This window comes from Leptinotarsa decemlineata, unplaced genomic scaffold, assembly GCF_025532065.1.
Source record: "Leptinotarsa decemlineata unplaced genomic scaffold, Ldec_3_MD MMD2_tig00026282_RagTag_RagTag, whole genome shotgun sequence".
Classification (NCBI taxonomy): Eukaryota; Metazoa; Arthropoda; class Insecta; order Coleoptera; family Chrysomelidae; genus Leptinotarsa; species Leptinotarsa decemlineata.
Genome location: NW_027412668.1, coordinates 6,091,034 through 6,103,577, shown reverse-complemented (window position 1 = coordinate 6,103,577; position 12,544 = coordinate 6,091,034). Strand labels below are relative to the sequence as shown.

At 36.8% G+C, this 12,544-nt stretch overlaps 1 protein-coding gene across 5 annotated transcripts in view; it reads right to left on the bottom strand.

Moving 5' to 3' along the window:
* Window positions 1–12,544, bottom strand: part of Dgk (diacyl glycerol kinase 1) — a 199,381-nt gene that overhangs the window by 5,308 nt on the left and 181,529 nt on the right. For 4 of the 5 annotated variants that reach the window (XM_074179702.1, XM_074179705.1, XM_074179703.1 and 1 more), the window contains 10 exons: window positions 10,416–10,577; window positions 6,919–7,041; window positions 6,141–6,265; window positions 5,773–6,010; window positions 4,258–4,457; window positions 3,991–4,140; window positions 3,180–3,462; window positions 828–1,090; window positions 608–763; window positions 356–557 (listed from right to left, as the gene is read on the bottom strand). In XM_074179702.1, the coding sequence (XP_074035803.1) occupies window positions 356–557; window positions 608–763; window positions 828–1,090; window positions 3,180–3,462; window positions 3,991–4,140; window positions 4,258–4,457; window positions 5,773–6,010; window positions 6,141–6,265; window positions 6,919–7,041; window positions 10,416–10,577 (1,902 nt within the window). The remainder of the gene's footprint in view (window positions 1–355; window positions 558–607; window positions 764–827; window positions 1,091–3,179; window positions 3,463–3,990; window positions 4,141–4,257; window positions 4,458–5,772; window positions 6,011–6,140; window positions 6,266–6,918; window positions 7,042–10,415; window positions 10,578–12,544) is intronic. The other variant, XM_074179706.1, reaches the window with a different exon arrangement.

The window sequence follows — 12,544 nt, the reverse complement described above, 5'->3', positions numbered from 1 at the left end:
TGTATGATGTTCGCTGTCGCTCTACATGCAGCGATGGAATTTCGGCGAAGTTTTCTAGTGCATTCGATTACGATATATAAACGCTAGCCACGAGCATATCGACACAGTCAACTGGAAGTTACAGTGCGGTACGCGAAGCGATCTAGTAAGGCGATAGACATTCGAATAATAGTTGAAGTTTAAGTTGAAGTGTTTGTTGTATTTAAAGTGAAATAAAGTTGAGTTTGATACTGTTCAGTGTAGTCAATTATTGGTCAACCCGCGGGGAAAAACGTAACACTACTTTCTTAGTTTTGTTCCACCTTGAAAATGAGGTGTTCTGTATATGGAAACATAGAAAATAAATTGAACTAACCTTGCACCGCCACGCTGAGATCCACTGAATTAAAACTGCTGGTGCTCAAGTCTTTCTGCCGTTTTTTGGGTTTGCTTTTCCGTTTGGTGTTCGACAGATGTTCACCCCAAAGATTCGATCCTCCGTGGGTATATGGTATATTGAGGAGGGCAATCCCTTGCAACGGTGGCCCGTTGGCTAAATCCAACCCAACATCATCACACTGAAAAAATTGTCTGGACATTGGAGCATATAAAAACTATTGATTCTTACACTGATTTCAATATGTTCGTGCAGATTCTTGCAGGAAGCTGAAAACTGCTCGGAAGTAGCGTATTCAAAGTACCACAGCTTGTTTTTCATTCTGCTGTTGAATTTGTCGGGGTTCTTTTCTCTTTCAAGATGAAATTTCACACAAATTGCAGCATCCTGAATATTAATTCATAACAATTTTAGAGGAACACTTCAGAACTATATGAGACACAGTACTTACGACGCCTATTGAGAAATAATTGTTTATGATATTATAGGGAATCCTAGTGTCGATTTTCTGATCGGGATCTGGTGCCGCGGTGTCGTACAGCTCGATCTGCCATCTGTCGACCATTACGCTGGTTGCCCTAGCGATTTTGTGAAGGATTTTGTGTATCGATTCGCCTTCATAACCTCCTCCCCATCGCAAACACCTCGCTAAGTCATTTCCTGTGCCCAGGGGAATCACAGCAATCGCTGGTTGGCATTCTAGTTCTACTTTATCTGAAACGGCGTTACATATATATGTAGGAAGTATTTGGATCACAATAATTATGATTTGGTAAAACTTTCGCTTGAATTACAGATATTTCCGCAAAAAAATACTAGGTTGGAACAGGTAGAAAGAAATCACCATTTCTTAAATTCGACATTTCAAGATAATGCAAGTCCGATTTTTTACTAAAGAATGAAGAAATATTCATCAAAGTGAAAAAATCAATATTATTTATTGATTCTTCGTGACCTTAACGGTACAAATATGATAAGAAAAATGGATAATTTCAAAGAAATACATATTAGTTTTGTATTTCAAAAATATTGACTGATCATGGTAAACATACCTCAATTGAACAGTTCACATTATAAAAGGAAAGTAATACCCAAACTAGTCATAAACAGAAAGAAGAAATCAATGTGTGACTATTTTATGGTCAGAGCCAAACTTTTGATAAAAGAAAAGAAGAGTACAAGAGATTGGAAGTTCTCATTTTTTTCCAAAGCTGAAGATAAAATTAGAAAACATTAAACGTAAAGAGGAGAGGCGAGCGATATAGAAATTAATTAAATGTTACCCGTTAAAATATGGAGGAATACCAAAGGGTCATAGACAAGATAAGGACTTCTTCACGTATAACTTTATATCAAAAAGGGCTATACCACTTGATTTGAAAAAATTAAAACAATTCCATGAACTCCATGATGTAATTATTAAAAATTTCAAATATTTTCCTAGTGAGAAATTTCCTAATCTCATTTTAGATGAAAATTCATCATGGATACAACATATTCAAATGATAAGAAAGAAAATAACTTCCATAACTGGGATTTTATTTTTAAAAAATGTTCACCATTGAAATATTTCAATTTTTATTTAAAATTTCAATATGTAATAGGTATTAGTATAAGAAGTGTATGAAGTGTATATTCTAGTTAAACTACAAGGACTCTACAAACAACTTGTATAAAACAAAAAAAAAAGATTTGTTTCAAGCATTCAGATTTGACTTTCAAAATTAATAACGTTTGTGTGCGCATATTGTAGTTATAGCAGCTGAGATTTTAGGTTCGATTCAGATATTGAAGCGACATATCCCGTTGACTGCATGTTCTTTGATTCCATTAGTTGCCTAAGGCCGCTTGAGAATCTCCCTCCACCGCTTGACCTTGACCTTGAACGACGTCACATGCCCTTGACTTACGTGTTAGACTATATGGCCATGAACATGGGAGTTGATCTCAAGATTCGGATCTGCCTTCGGTATGTGACCTTGACGTTTTACCATGAAAGATGTCTCATGACCTTGATCTATGCACGTGTAGTAGTTGCCTAAGGCCGCTTGAGGACCTCTTCCACCACTTGACCTTGATCTTGAATGACGTCGCTTGACGTTGAGTTACGTGTCAGACCATATGGCCTTGAACATGTGCTTGGTGAGTGCTTGTGTGTGTAGTTTCAGTTCTGATTCATCTTTTTTTGTTGCTCTATTCGTACTTAGTTATGTTATAATTTTGAATTATTGTGTTTTTTATACTCTTAACATGTATTTTTCTTGGGAAAATAAATCTTAATTTTTTTAACCCTACTTTGCAACAGATATTTCACAAGTTCGAAATGCATAATAATGAACACCAATTATGGAAAATTTATATTAACATATCTAGTTTCGGTAGCTATTAAAACTGAAGTATCACCTGTTCGAAGATGTTACAACTGGATATTCTGGTGTATCAAGTTTTGTATTTTTATAATTTACGAACTTTAGGAAAATTATTTGCAGTGAATGTTGATTATATCAAGTTATGACAACATAAATAATTGAGAGAATATACAGATCCGATTTGGGCCCATTGGAATGTGTTGTTATCATTGGGAGTAGTTTATATCTGATCTACCCATTTTGTAGAACTAATCGAGAGAAATCAGATTCTTCATTAAGAAAATGAATGTATTTAATATTAAAGAGAGTCGGTTTGATATGACTTGAAACATAAATTAAAAAGTACCTATATCTTTTTTCATTTATTTATATCTGATAAGATTCACACCGAATACCTTTTAAATGTATTCTAAATATTAATTGAAAATACCAACCCATAGTTTCCAGAACCCATCCAACGGTGCCGTCACCTCCGCAACAGACCACCTTGAAATTCGGGACGTCCTTGAACATGCTGAGCCCAGCCATGGGACCGTTACCAGTTCCCAGGATATGTACTTGTCTTGGATTGAGTATGTACTGGAATTTTCTCAAAATTCTTGAACCCTGTCGTCCACCTGACTTGGGATTGATGAAGACCAGCAGAGGCACTGCATTCGGGGATGTCGTTATTTGGAAGGACATGGCCGGTTGTTTATTTGAATTTGATATGGAACCCTTCAAGAGATAGAAAACGAGATTGACTGTCTATTCCGGGCCATAATTTGTTTTTAAAACTTTGCGATCAACTCTACAATGAAAATCAATTTATAACCGGATACACCGGATACACGATTGAAGAGAACCTACTGGTAAGCCGTGGTCGTTTTTACCCTGACGTTCCAAACGTTTCGTCCGCTTCTGCAGCAGACATAATCAGTGATGTATGAGTTTAGTGGGATTGACAGTCGTTGCTGAGAAAATCTAACAATATATACCTTCATGTTTTTTTAGAAAGTTGATATCACTTGCAAAATGAAAAGTAAAATTAAAAAAAGACAAAATGATTGTAATTCCCGGACAAAGTTTTCTTTGCGTATATTACACAACGGGAAGAGACCTGGTCGTTATAGCGCCATCTTATGGACGCTGGGACCATCGCATTAAATAAAAGAAGAAGAAGAAGAACTAGATAATTACTTGGTTTCAAATGTATGATATAACATTAGGAAGAAGACTAGAAAACTGCAAAAAATTGTTACTTACATTATCATGTCCGTATTTCGAACCTCTTTTCTGCACGGATCTCTGCCGATCTAACACAATTGGACAAATGGAAACGGGAGGCAATATATGGACGGCATGTTCTCCTAGACCGCATTCAGCTTTTACTTGCGACACACATTTGTTATGCAACTACGAAAAAACACAAAATTATTCGTGAAATCGATGTAACTTGATGCTTGTAGCTTCTACAACGGCTCATTGGTGATTAAAAAAAAACAAAATTGAAACATACAAGATTTTACTTACCGTTATTTGACACCATCTGCAGTGCAAACCGGTGATGCCCGCTTTGACAGGTTTCCGACATCTGGCACACTTTCCGTGACAGTTTCCTTCTACCCAGAAGTGCTGCAAAGTTTGAGAAGATTTTTTACTCTTCACGTAGGTTGCGATACAGCTGGCTGGAGCTCTAGCGACACATCTTTCGTGTACCGTATATTTACAAACTGAAAATGGAAAAATAAGATTGATATACCTACATATCTACATGAAATATTCAACCTGAAAAACTTTTGTTTGAATTTTGAGACGTTAGTAATTCTGTCGAAGAAATCAACGAGAGAAATCTATTAGTAAAACATTTTCAACAAAACTGATTTATATTGAAAATTTTATCGAGCTGAGAAAGACACGTTACAATTTACCACCTCGTTAAGCAACTGTTACTCTTCTTCAAGTTGTTCATTAGTACACTCGAATCTAAGGTAACATACTTATGCGAATAGAGGTAAGCAATTTATGGTCAACCAATACTATGATGATATGATAAGCATCCAACAAAAGACCTATACAACTCAGTATACTATACAAGATTATTGAAAAAAACAGACAATGTTACGAGTATTATGAAGTGAAAATTGGAAAAAATGTGCCCCGACTGAGATTCAAACCCGGTTCTCCTATTTCAATTTATTCTTGGTATGCATTATCGATGATAATAATTATTACACATTTTCACACTACAAATTTTATTCAAAATGCCTTTCCCTACACGACAGTTTCATCAGTTCAACTGATGAAATTACTATGTAGTGAAACATGCTTCACCAGTTCAACCTTCAGTTCATAGAAGAGAATGCAAGGATTCGTTGGCGAAATAACAGAATGGTTATATTCGTACCACGTATCGCCATATGGGTGTCATCAAAATGCCGTACAATGCCCACTATGAGTGGTGCCTCTGTAATTCGAGAGTGCATAAATGTTATTGAAACACGAAACTGGAACCCGGCTTCCTTAACACAAAATTCACAATCAAAAACACAGACAACAGATATCTGAAATCCGAACTTGGCACCTACTTAGCAATGATAACTCACAACAGCCTTTGTGGAATATATTGAATCTAATAAGTAGGCAGATTGGGACCTTAGAACAGATGACGAGACCTGGGGAGTGGGCAGATTGAGGCCCCGACGTCAAGTCACATCAATTTCTTGAAAATGGCTCCAAAATCGGAGCCGAAACGTCGAACACAAAAATTCAGGCGCGGTTCAACCCGAACTCTAGGACAACATACTACTGACCGCGGAAGCGGAAGATTTTAAACAGAAACAGAAATGTTGTCTCTCTACTTCCTCATCATTACTATTTCTTAATAAAGGTGGAGAATTAGAAAGCCAAAAATCTTTCTTTCTCTATTTCACTTTTGACGGTCGCACTGCTAATCATGTGATAAGACAGTTGTTGTTGAAATATATCAGATCTTAGCGTAGAAAGTAGACTTTGATTTCTGAACTTGTCTGGTCATTTCATACTTACATACACAACTCAATCCTTTTTTGCCCAATCCAACCAACATATTCAAGCAGAGGTTACAATACGCAGGTCTGCTGAAATGCTTCAATCTCCACAAGTGATTTCCGTCCTCCTTGACATGAGAGTCCAGTCCTAATAATACTAGTAATGGTATGGTGGTCAATCCTCCTCTCTTCCACTCTTCCAGAGATACAGTTCCGTCCGCATCGTAGTCGATCTCGATCATCATATCTTGTAAGATCTACCACAAAAATATAAAATATTAGAAAGTACATAATCTATAAAGCATATATTTGAAGACGCTGAATGTGCAGTATTTGTTTGGCAGCCATCAACAGCGAATGTTTTCGGTGAATTTGTGAAAAACTTACCGGTTTCAGTTCTGAGACATCCCATCCGAGGTACTCAGCCACAGTCATCATTTGGTTAACAATACAATCCATTTCGTTTGTGTCCAACACTCCATCGCCATTTGTGTCGTATAGGCGAAACATAACTGAAAACACCGAAATGTGTTTCTTACTGAAAATACATTTCACATACAATTGAAGTTGATATTAATAGAATAACAAATTTTCCACCTTCAATTTTGAAATTGAATGTGAAGACGCATAAACTCGTCTTTGTATTTAATCAAAGGCACTTGATTTTGGAAATAACAAGAAAGGTTTTCAGTAGTAGAAAAGAAGGTCATATCCATATTTGCCTTTGCAGTCAGAAGGTATCAGATTTCATTCTTCGGATTCACCTCGTTGTTGAAACATATCTCTATTGAATGTAAACTATTTCTGTATATCAAGAGGGTAATCGGTTCAAGAGGCCCTCCTTCAGGTACACCACACTTGATGTTTTTATATTGAGTATCAGTAATAACTACTTAACAACTTCATTTTCCTTCAGTTAGTATTATTATTTCACACGGAAATGGATATTATTCAATGCAATGCTGTTTTTTCTCGAAGAGGTCGTCAATATTTCATTTTACTGGCAGAGTTTGGTTCAATACTGATAATGTTTTCAACATTAAGAAACTCTTGGAAATGCGCTAGGAGTTTGATTGAAGTGATGTTTTGTCATGTTCAAGGACGGCAATTTGTATATCTATTTTTATGACAGATCCAGTTACTCAAAATAAAGAACTTCACTTACACTCTAGTTTATCCTCAGGTCTTCCTGCTTCCAGAAGCGACAGATAGCAAACGATATCTTTCAGAGATACTTTCACTTGGTTGACATCTAACATACTAGCTTTCCTGACAATATGTCTCATTTCTGAAATAGAAAAAGGTATGGTATTAAAATGTGGTAGATAATAAAATTAATCTTTATTGCTCCAGAAAAGATTCTCGCAGGGATTTTTTCTAAATATAGAATATACAACAAAGTTTATTGCATAATTAACCAAAATTAGAATAGACAGGGTTAAAAGTTAATGGTTGAGAATTATTTAGGAATATATAAATTTATGGTTCTATACCTATTCATTCTTTCAAATGAATCCATTTATTTCGTTATAATACAATGTACATTGTGTTCTAATTCGCAGAAGTTATCAAGGAATTGTGATCAGAAGATTCATCTGATAGAGTAATTAGCACAGTCTACTTCAAAAGTCAGTATCAAAGATTTGCCCCTCGATTCATGGGTTCTGCCCATCAAGACGCCCACGAATTCCTTCGATATCTTTGAGAAGGTTTACATGAGGACCTCAACAGAATTACTGAGAAACCTGAACCGATCTTAACGGAGATTGACGAAAAATTGAGCGACAGCAGAAAAGCACAAGAGTCCTGGCTGAGATATTTGAATATGAACAAACTCTAAGATCGTTGGTCAATTAAAATCCACTATGAAGTACTGTGGACACTCATCAGTAACCTTCGATCGTTTCTGGGATTTGTCTCTTCCCATACCACAAAGAACTGGCCAATTGAGTTTGTCACATTGCTCATAAGAGAGGATGGAGATGAAAAACCAATGTGTTCGAGGTGCAAGCAAAGAAGAAAATGTACAAAGTCCCCATCAATATATAAGTTTCCCCGTACTTTAGTAATTTATTTGAAAAGATTCTCTCCAAAGGAAAGATTCAGAGACAAATAAAATGTTTCTATTGACTTTTCTTCAGATGGATTAGATATCAGCAATTATGCAGCAGACGATGTGGCTCCTTGTCATTATAATCTATATGCACTTTCAAATCACAGTGGGACTACTCACAACGGGCATTACACAGCATATTGCAGACACCCATATAGTGGCACGTGGCATGAATACAATGAATTACACGTGTTCCCAATTTGGCCAAATCCACTTGTGAGTAATGAGGCATACGTCCTCTTTTATGAACAGGAGCCAACGAAGCAGCACCTTTTTTTATTCTTTCTTCTTTCCTTTTTTTATAATCTTAGCTCCCTGAATTGATTTGTATTTCATGAATGTCTACTTGGTTGAAAAATGTTAATGACCACACACAAATATTCAATTCCATCTACATTTTTTTATTTTTTGTCCATTCATAGGAATACTTTTTTCTTGAGGTATTGCACTCAGAGGTTATCTGTCAGTTTCTGAATAACATCAATTCCGTTTTTTCAATAATGACCTTGAAGCCACTATCGTTCACCGACATATAAATAATCCATAGCAATTTGAATATATAGGGTCTTTCGTTAAGCGCTCCTCATCTTTAAATACGAATAAAACAAAGTATGTGTGAGATATCATCAAAATTTGTTATTCGCTTGAAAGACCTCTTGATGTAATTATGTGCATAAATCAGGCTGTATTTGACCAATGAAATCGGTTATGTTGGCTTTGAGAACTGCTGTGGTTTGTGGGGTTTGTGGGTTGTGGCATACACTCAAGAAAACCCCACAAAAATAGCCTAAGATGGCAAATCGCACGATCTTGGTGGTCAGTTCAATCACCTCCACGTGAGATGACCATGTCCTTGAATCGCCCGCGCAGAATATCCAATGTGGCATGAGCTGTGTGATACGTAGCGCCGTCCTGTTGAAAACACATGTCGTTGGTGTCCAGATCATCCAATTCAGGCCATAAGAAGTTCGTAATTATCAACCTATGGTGCTAGCCGTTGACAGTGATGGCCTGGCCAACGTCATTTTAAAAATCCACACCATACAGTGACTTTTGGATCTTATGTGCAGTAGTATCGTTCATCCAGAAATGGGCCTCATCGCTGAAGATGATTTTATGATGGAAATATGGTCAGTTTTCAACTGATCCAGAGCCCATTCAACGAACACACGTCTATGTCTATGGTCGTTTACCTCCAGTTCCTGAGACAGTTAAGTTTTGTACGGATGCCATGCCTAGGTAGGTAGGTAGGTATAAAGTGAGTGGGTCTACTCGACCCTCCACCACAACTGACAAGGGTTTATTGTGGCTCACACCTATTCACACTCGGCCAAATAAACCCAGCTTCTCAACGAAGTCGATTAGTTTGTATGGTGAGTGGCCTTTCAGGTCAGATGGTGAGAGTACGGATCTGCCGAACCTGAACCTGATTCGGTCCCCAGTGGGGCAGGCACAAAGTATATGCTCTGCTGCTTCATCATTTTCCAGACAGAGGTGAAACACACTGTCTTCCGACAGTCCAAGTCTCTGCATATCATGATTTAAATGACAGTGACCTGCAAGAAGGCCTGTTAGACATCGTAGTTCATCCTTACTGTAGTCCAACACCTGTTCGATATCACGCTTCGAAGGGTGAATAAACGCCTTGGAGTGAGCCAATCCTGGAAGATTCTGCCAGAAGTTCATAAATCTTCTTGCCATCCAGGTGTTCAGTGTTTGTTTGGCAAAGTCCAAAGCGATGCCAATGACAGGTTCTGGTCCGATGAAGCCACTTGCAGCACCCTCCTTTGCAAGAGAGTCAGCAGCTTCATTGCCTTTCAGGCCAGTATGGCTAGGAATCCAGACCAGAGAAAATCTATTAAGTCTTCCTATCGAGGAGAGTCGTTTTTGGCAGTTTGCTACCAATTTAGACGTTGCTTGGTAGGAGCCAAGAGCTTCCAACGCCGCTTGACTGTCCGAGAATATTTTTATTGACTTGTGTGTGAGGTTGTATTTATCCAATCTCTCAGCACACAATTCAATAGCGTAAATTTCCGCTTGAAATACAGTCGCATAAGTTTCTAGGCAGGTAGATAACTCTGTCCTGGGTCTGCAACTAAAAACACCTGCACCAGAACCGCAAGATGTTTTTGAGGATGCAGGCCTAAGTCACGATGCAAAATTCGCCAAGTTGTGATCTGAAAGGCCGAGTTTGTGAGCGACGCGAAATTGGCTGTCTCGGATTCTACTGCACAATATCACAGACAGTGACGATAGAAACAATTTTATTATTTGCACGTGTTGTTTAATGTTATATACGTCCATGGTAATTTGACAAAACAGACTGAATGAATGCCAACTGATTTGACAGATGTAGCTTCAACAAAGATGACCGTTACCTATCAATTGTCAAAGTTCGTATGGCAATGAACGTATTATACTCAGTAACTGATGTTACTGTACTAACTCCCAACTATTAAATCCCCAGAAAAACGTTTTTCTTCGTTTTCACAAACATCTCCTAACAGAAAATCCGCCCTTTCACATAAACCAATAAAGGCTCGACATACCTTCAAGTTTGCCGTTATTTACTAAAAGCGAATTATTGGACTTCTTGGACGAATTCCTCGATATCTGACTGTGGGATGGGGAGGAATCTGTGCTCTTTTTTCCGAGGACTTCATGGCACGAATACGAAGTGTGGGTTACTGTCAGCATGGGGTGGACTGTCCCTGAAAACGAGAATCCGTTAATATAAGCAGCCGGTTCACTAGCTCACGAAAATATAGGGAAATCGAATGGTTGTGTTGGCTGAAAACGGTGGCGTTTCAATCCTATTCTAACTTTTGAACGAAACTTTGTTTTAACTGTTTGGTTACTGTTTTTCTCGTATTAGCATCCTCTACAATTAATGAAGATCCACGTATTTTTAGTTCAATCAACACCTTGTTTGCATGCTTTGAGATCAGTATTTATGCACTTATACGTTTAGTTTTTAATAACATTGGTTATAGACCGCTGTATTCTTGAGGGATCACCCTCATAGTATGTTTAGAAACAAAGCTCCATATATAGTTGTATAAACAATATTCCGAAAAAAGTCTCAGGAGTAAAGGTGAATGAATGAATAAAAAAATATCAAGACTGAATATTCATGAATTGAAGGGGTTATATATTTTTTTTGAATATTCATCTGCTCCAATCATCTACACCATATGTTTCCTGAACTGACGAGAGTTAATACCTCAGAACTGATCTGTAGTTGATCTACTCGAATAATTTCAGCATGGTCCTGCTGTAGAGGGAGTCCATTTCAGACCACTATCCAGAACTATATCTAAAAGCTTAACATTTTCGCTCTTAGACACCTCTTGGAAAGAATATAATTCATTGTGTTTTATCACGATTCAGTTTCAATTTGTTGGAGGTTCAGTTCGTTTTGCAGAGAGTTCTGAGAGTTTCTGAAGACCAGATATTTCTTTGTATTGGTTGATGATTATTGTGTCATCGGCGTAACAGATACACTCTACAGGGAAACGTTGATGGAAAATGTCATTTATATACACCATAAATGAAAGCGGACCTAGAACAGTGTCCCGAGGAACACCATTTTATAAATTCAAAATCTGATGAAGTATCGTTTATAAAAACCACCTGTTTCCTGTTCTTTAGATAAAATGCAATGAGAGACACAATGGAAAGCTTTAGAGAGGTCGAATGAAGAGGCTTACGCGTGCGGGCCATACAAAAGCCTCTCGTAGATGTTGAATTGTTAAGCGACCTGTATGACCAGTATGACCTAAATTTTTCATTATTTAGGGTGTTATAAGTACATGTGTCGAACCTATATAGGTTCATTATCAGCTAATTATTTGAAAATTCTATAATAAAAGCAGAACAACATAACAATAGTTAATACAATGAAGTACTTAGATGGAGAAGAAAATTTAATAATGGAGAATACAAAATTATCACATGTTATCAATGAATAATTAGTCACAATAACGTGTTAAAAATGATGAAAATTTTATATTTGGTAATACAAAGGAAGTTTATAATATCCTAGCTATAACTGACTGAAGTATGGGAGGCTTAAAGGCTTTATACCCATCAAAATAAAAAAAACACCACATGAAAACGAATTCAAATGAGAGAGATTCGAACTGAATTGGATGAGAAAGGAGAATCAACTGTCAAAAATATATAAAGAAATAAAATCGAGATGACATGGAATAGTTTGCAGGTCTCTTGTCACTGTTCCATGTCATCTCGATTTTATTTCTTTATATATTTTTGACAATTGATTCTCCTTTCTCATCCAATTCAGTTTGGATCTCTTTCATTAGAATTCGTTTTCATGTTTTCTTTAGTTTGATGTTAATTAGTGGGTATAATGGCTCTAGACCTACCATTCTTCACTAATTTATAGCTGGAATATTATAAACTTCCTTCATATTACTAAATATAAAATGAAAACGAATTCAAATGAGAGAGATCCGAACCGAATTGGATGAGAAAGGAGAATTAACTGTCAAAAATATATAAAGAAATAAAATCGAGATGACATGGAACAGTTTGCAGGTCTCTTGTCACTGTTTCATGTCATCTCGATTTTATTTCTTTATATATTTTTGACAATTGATTCTCCTTTCTCATCCAATTCAGTTTGGATCTCTTTCATTAGAATTCGTTTTCATGT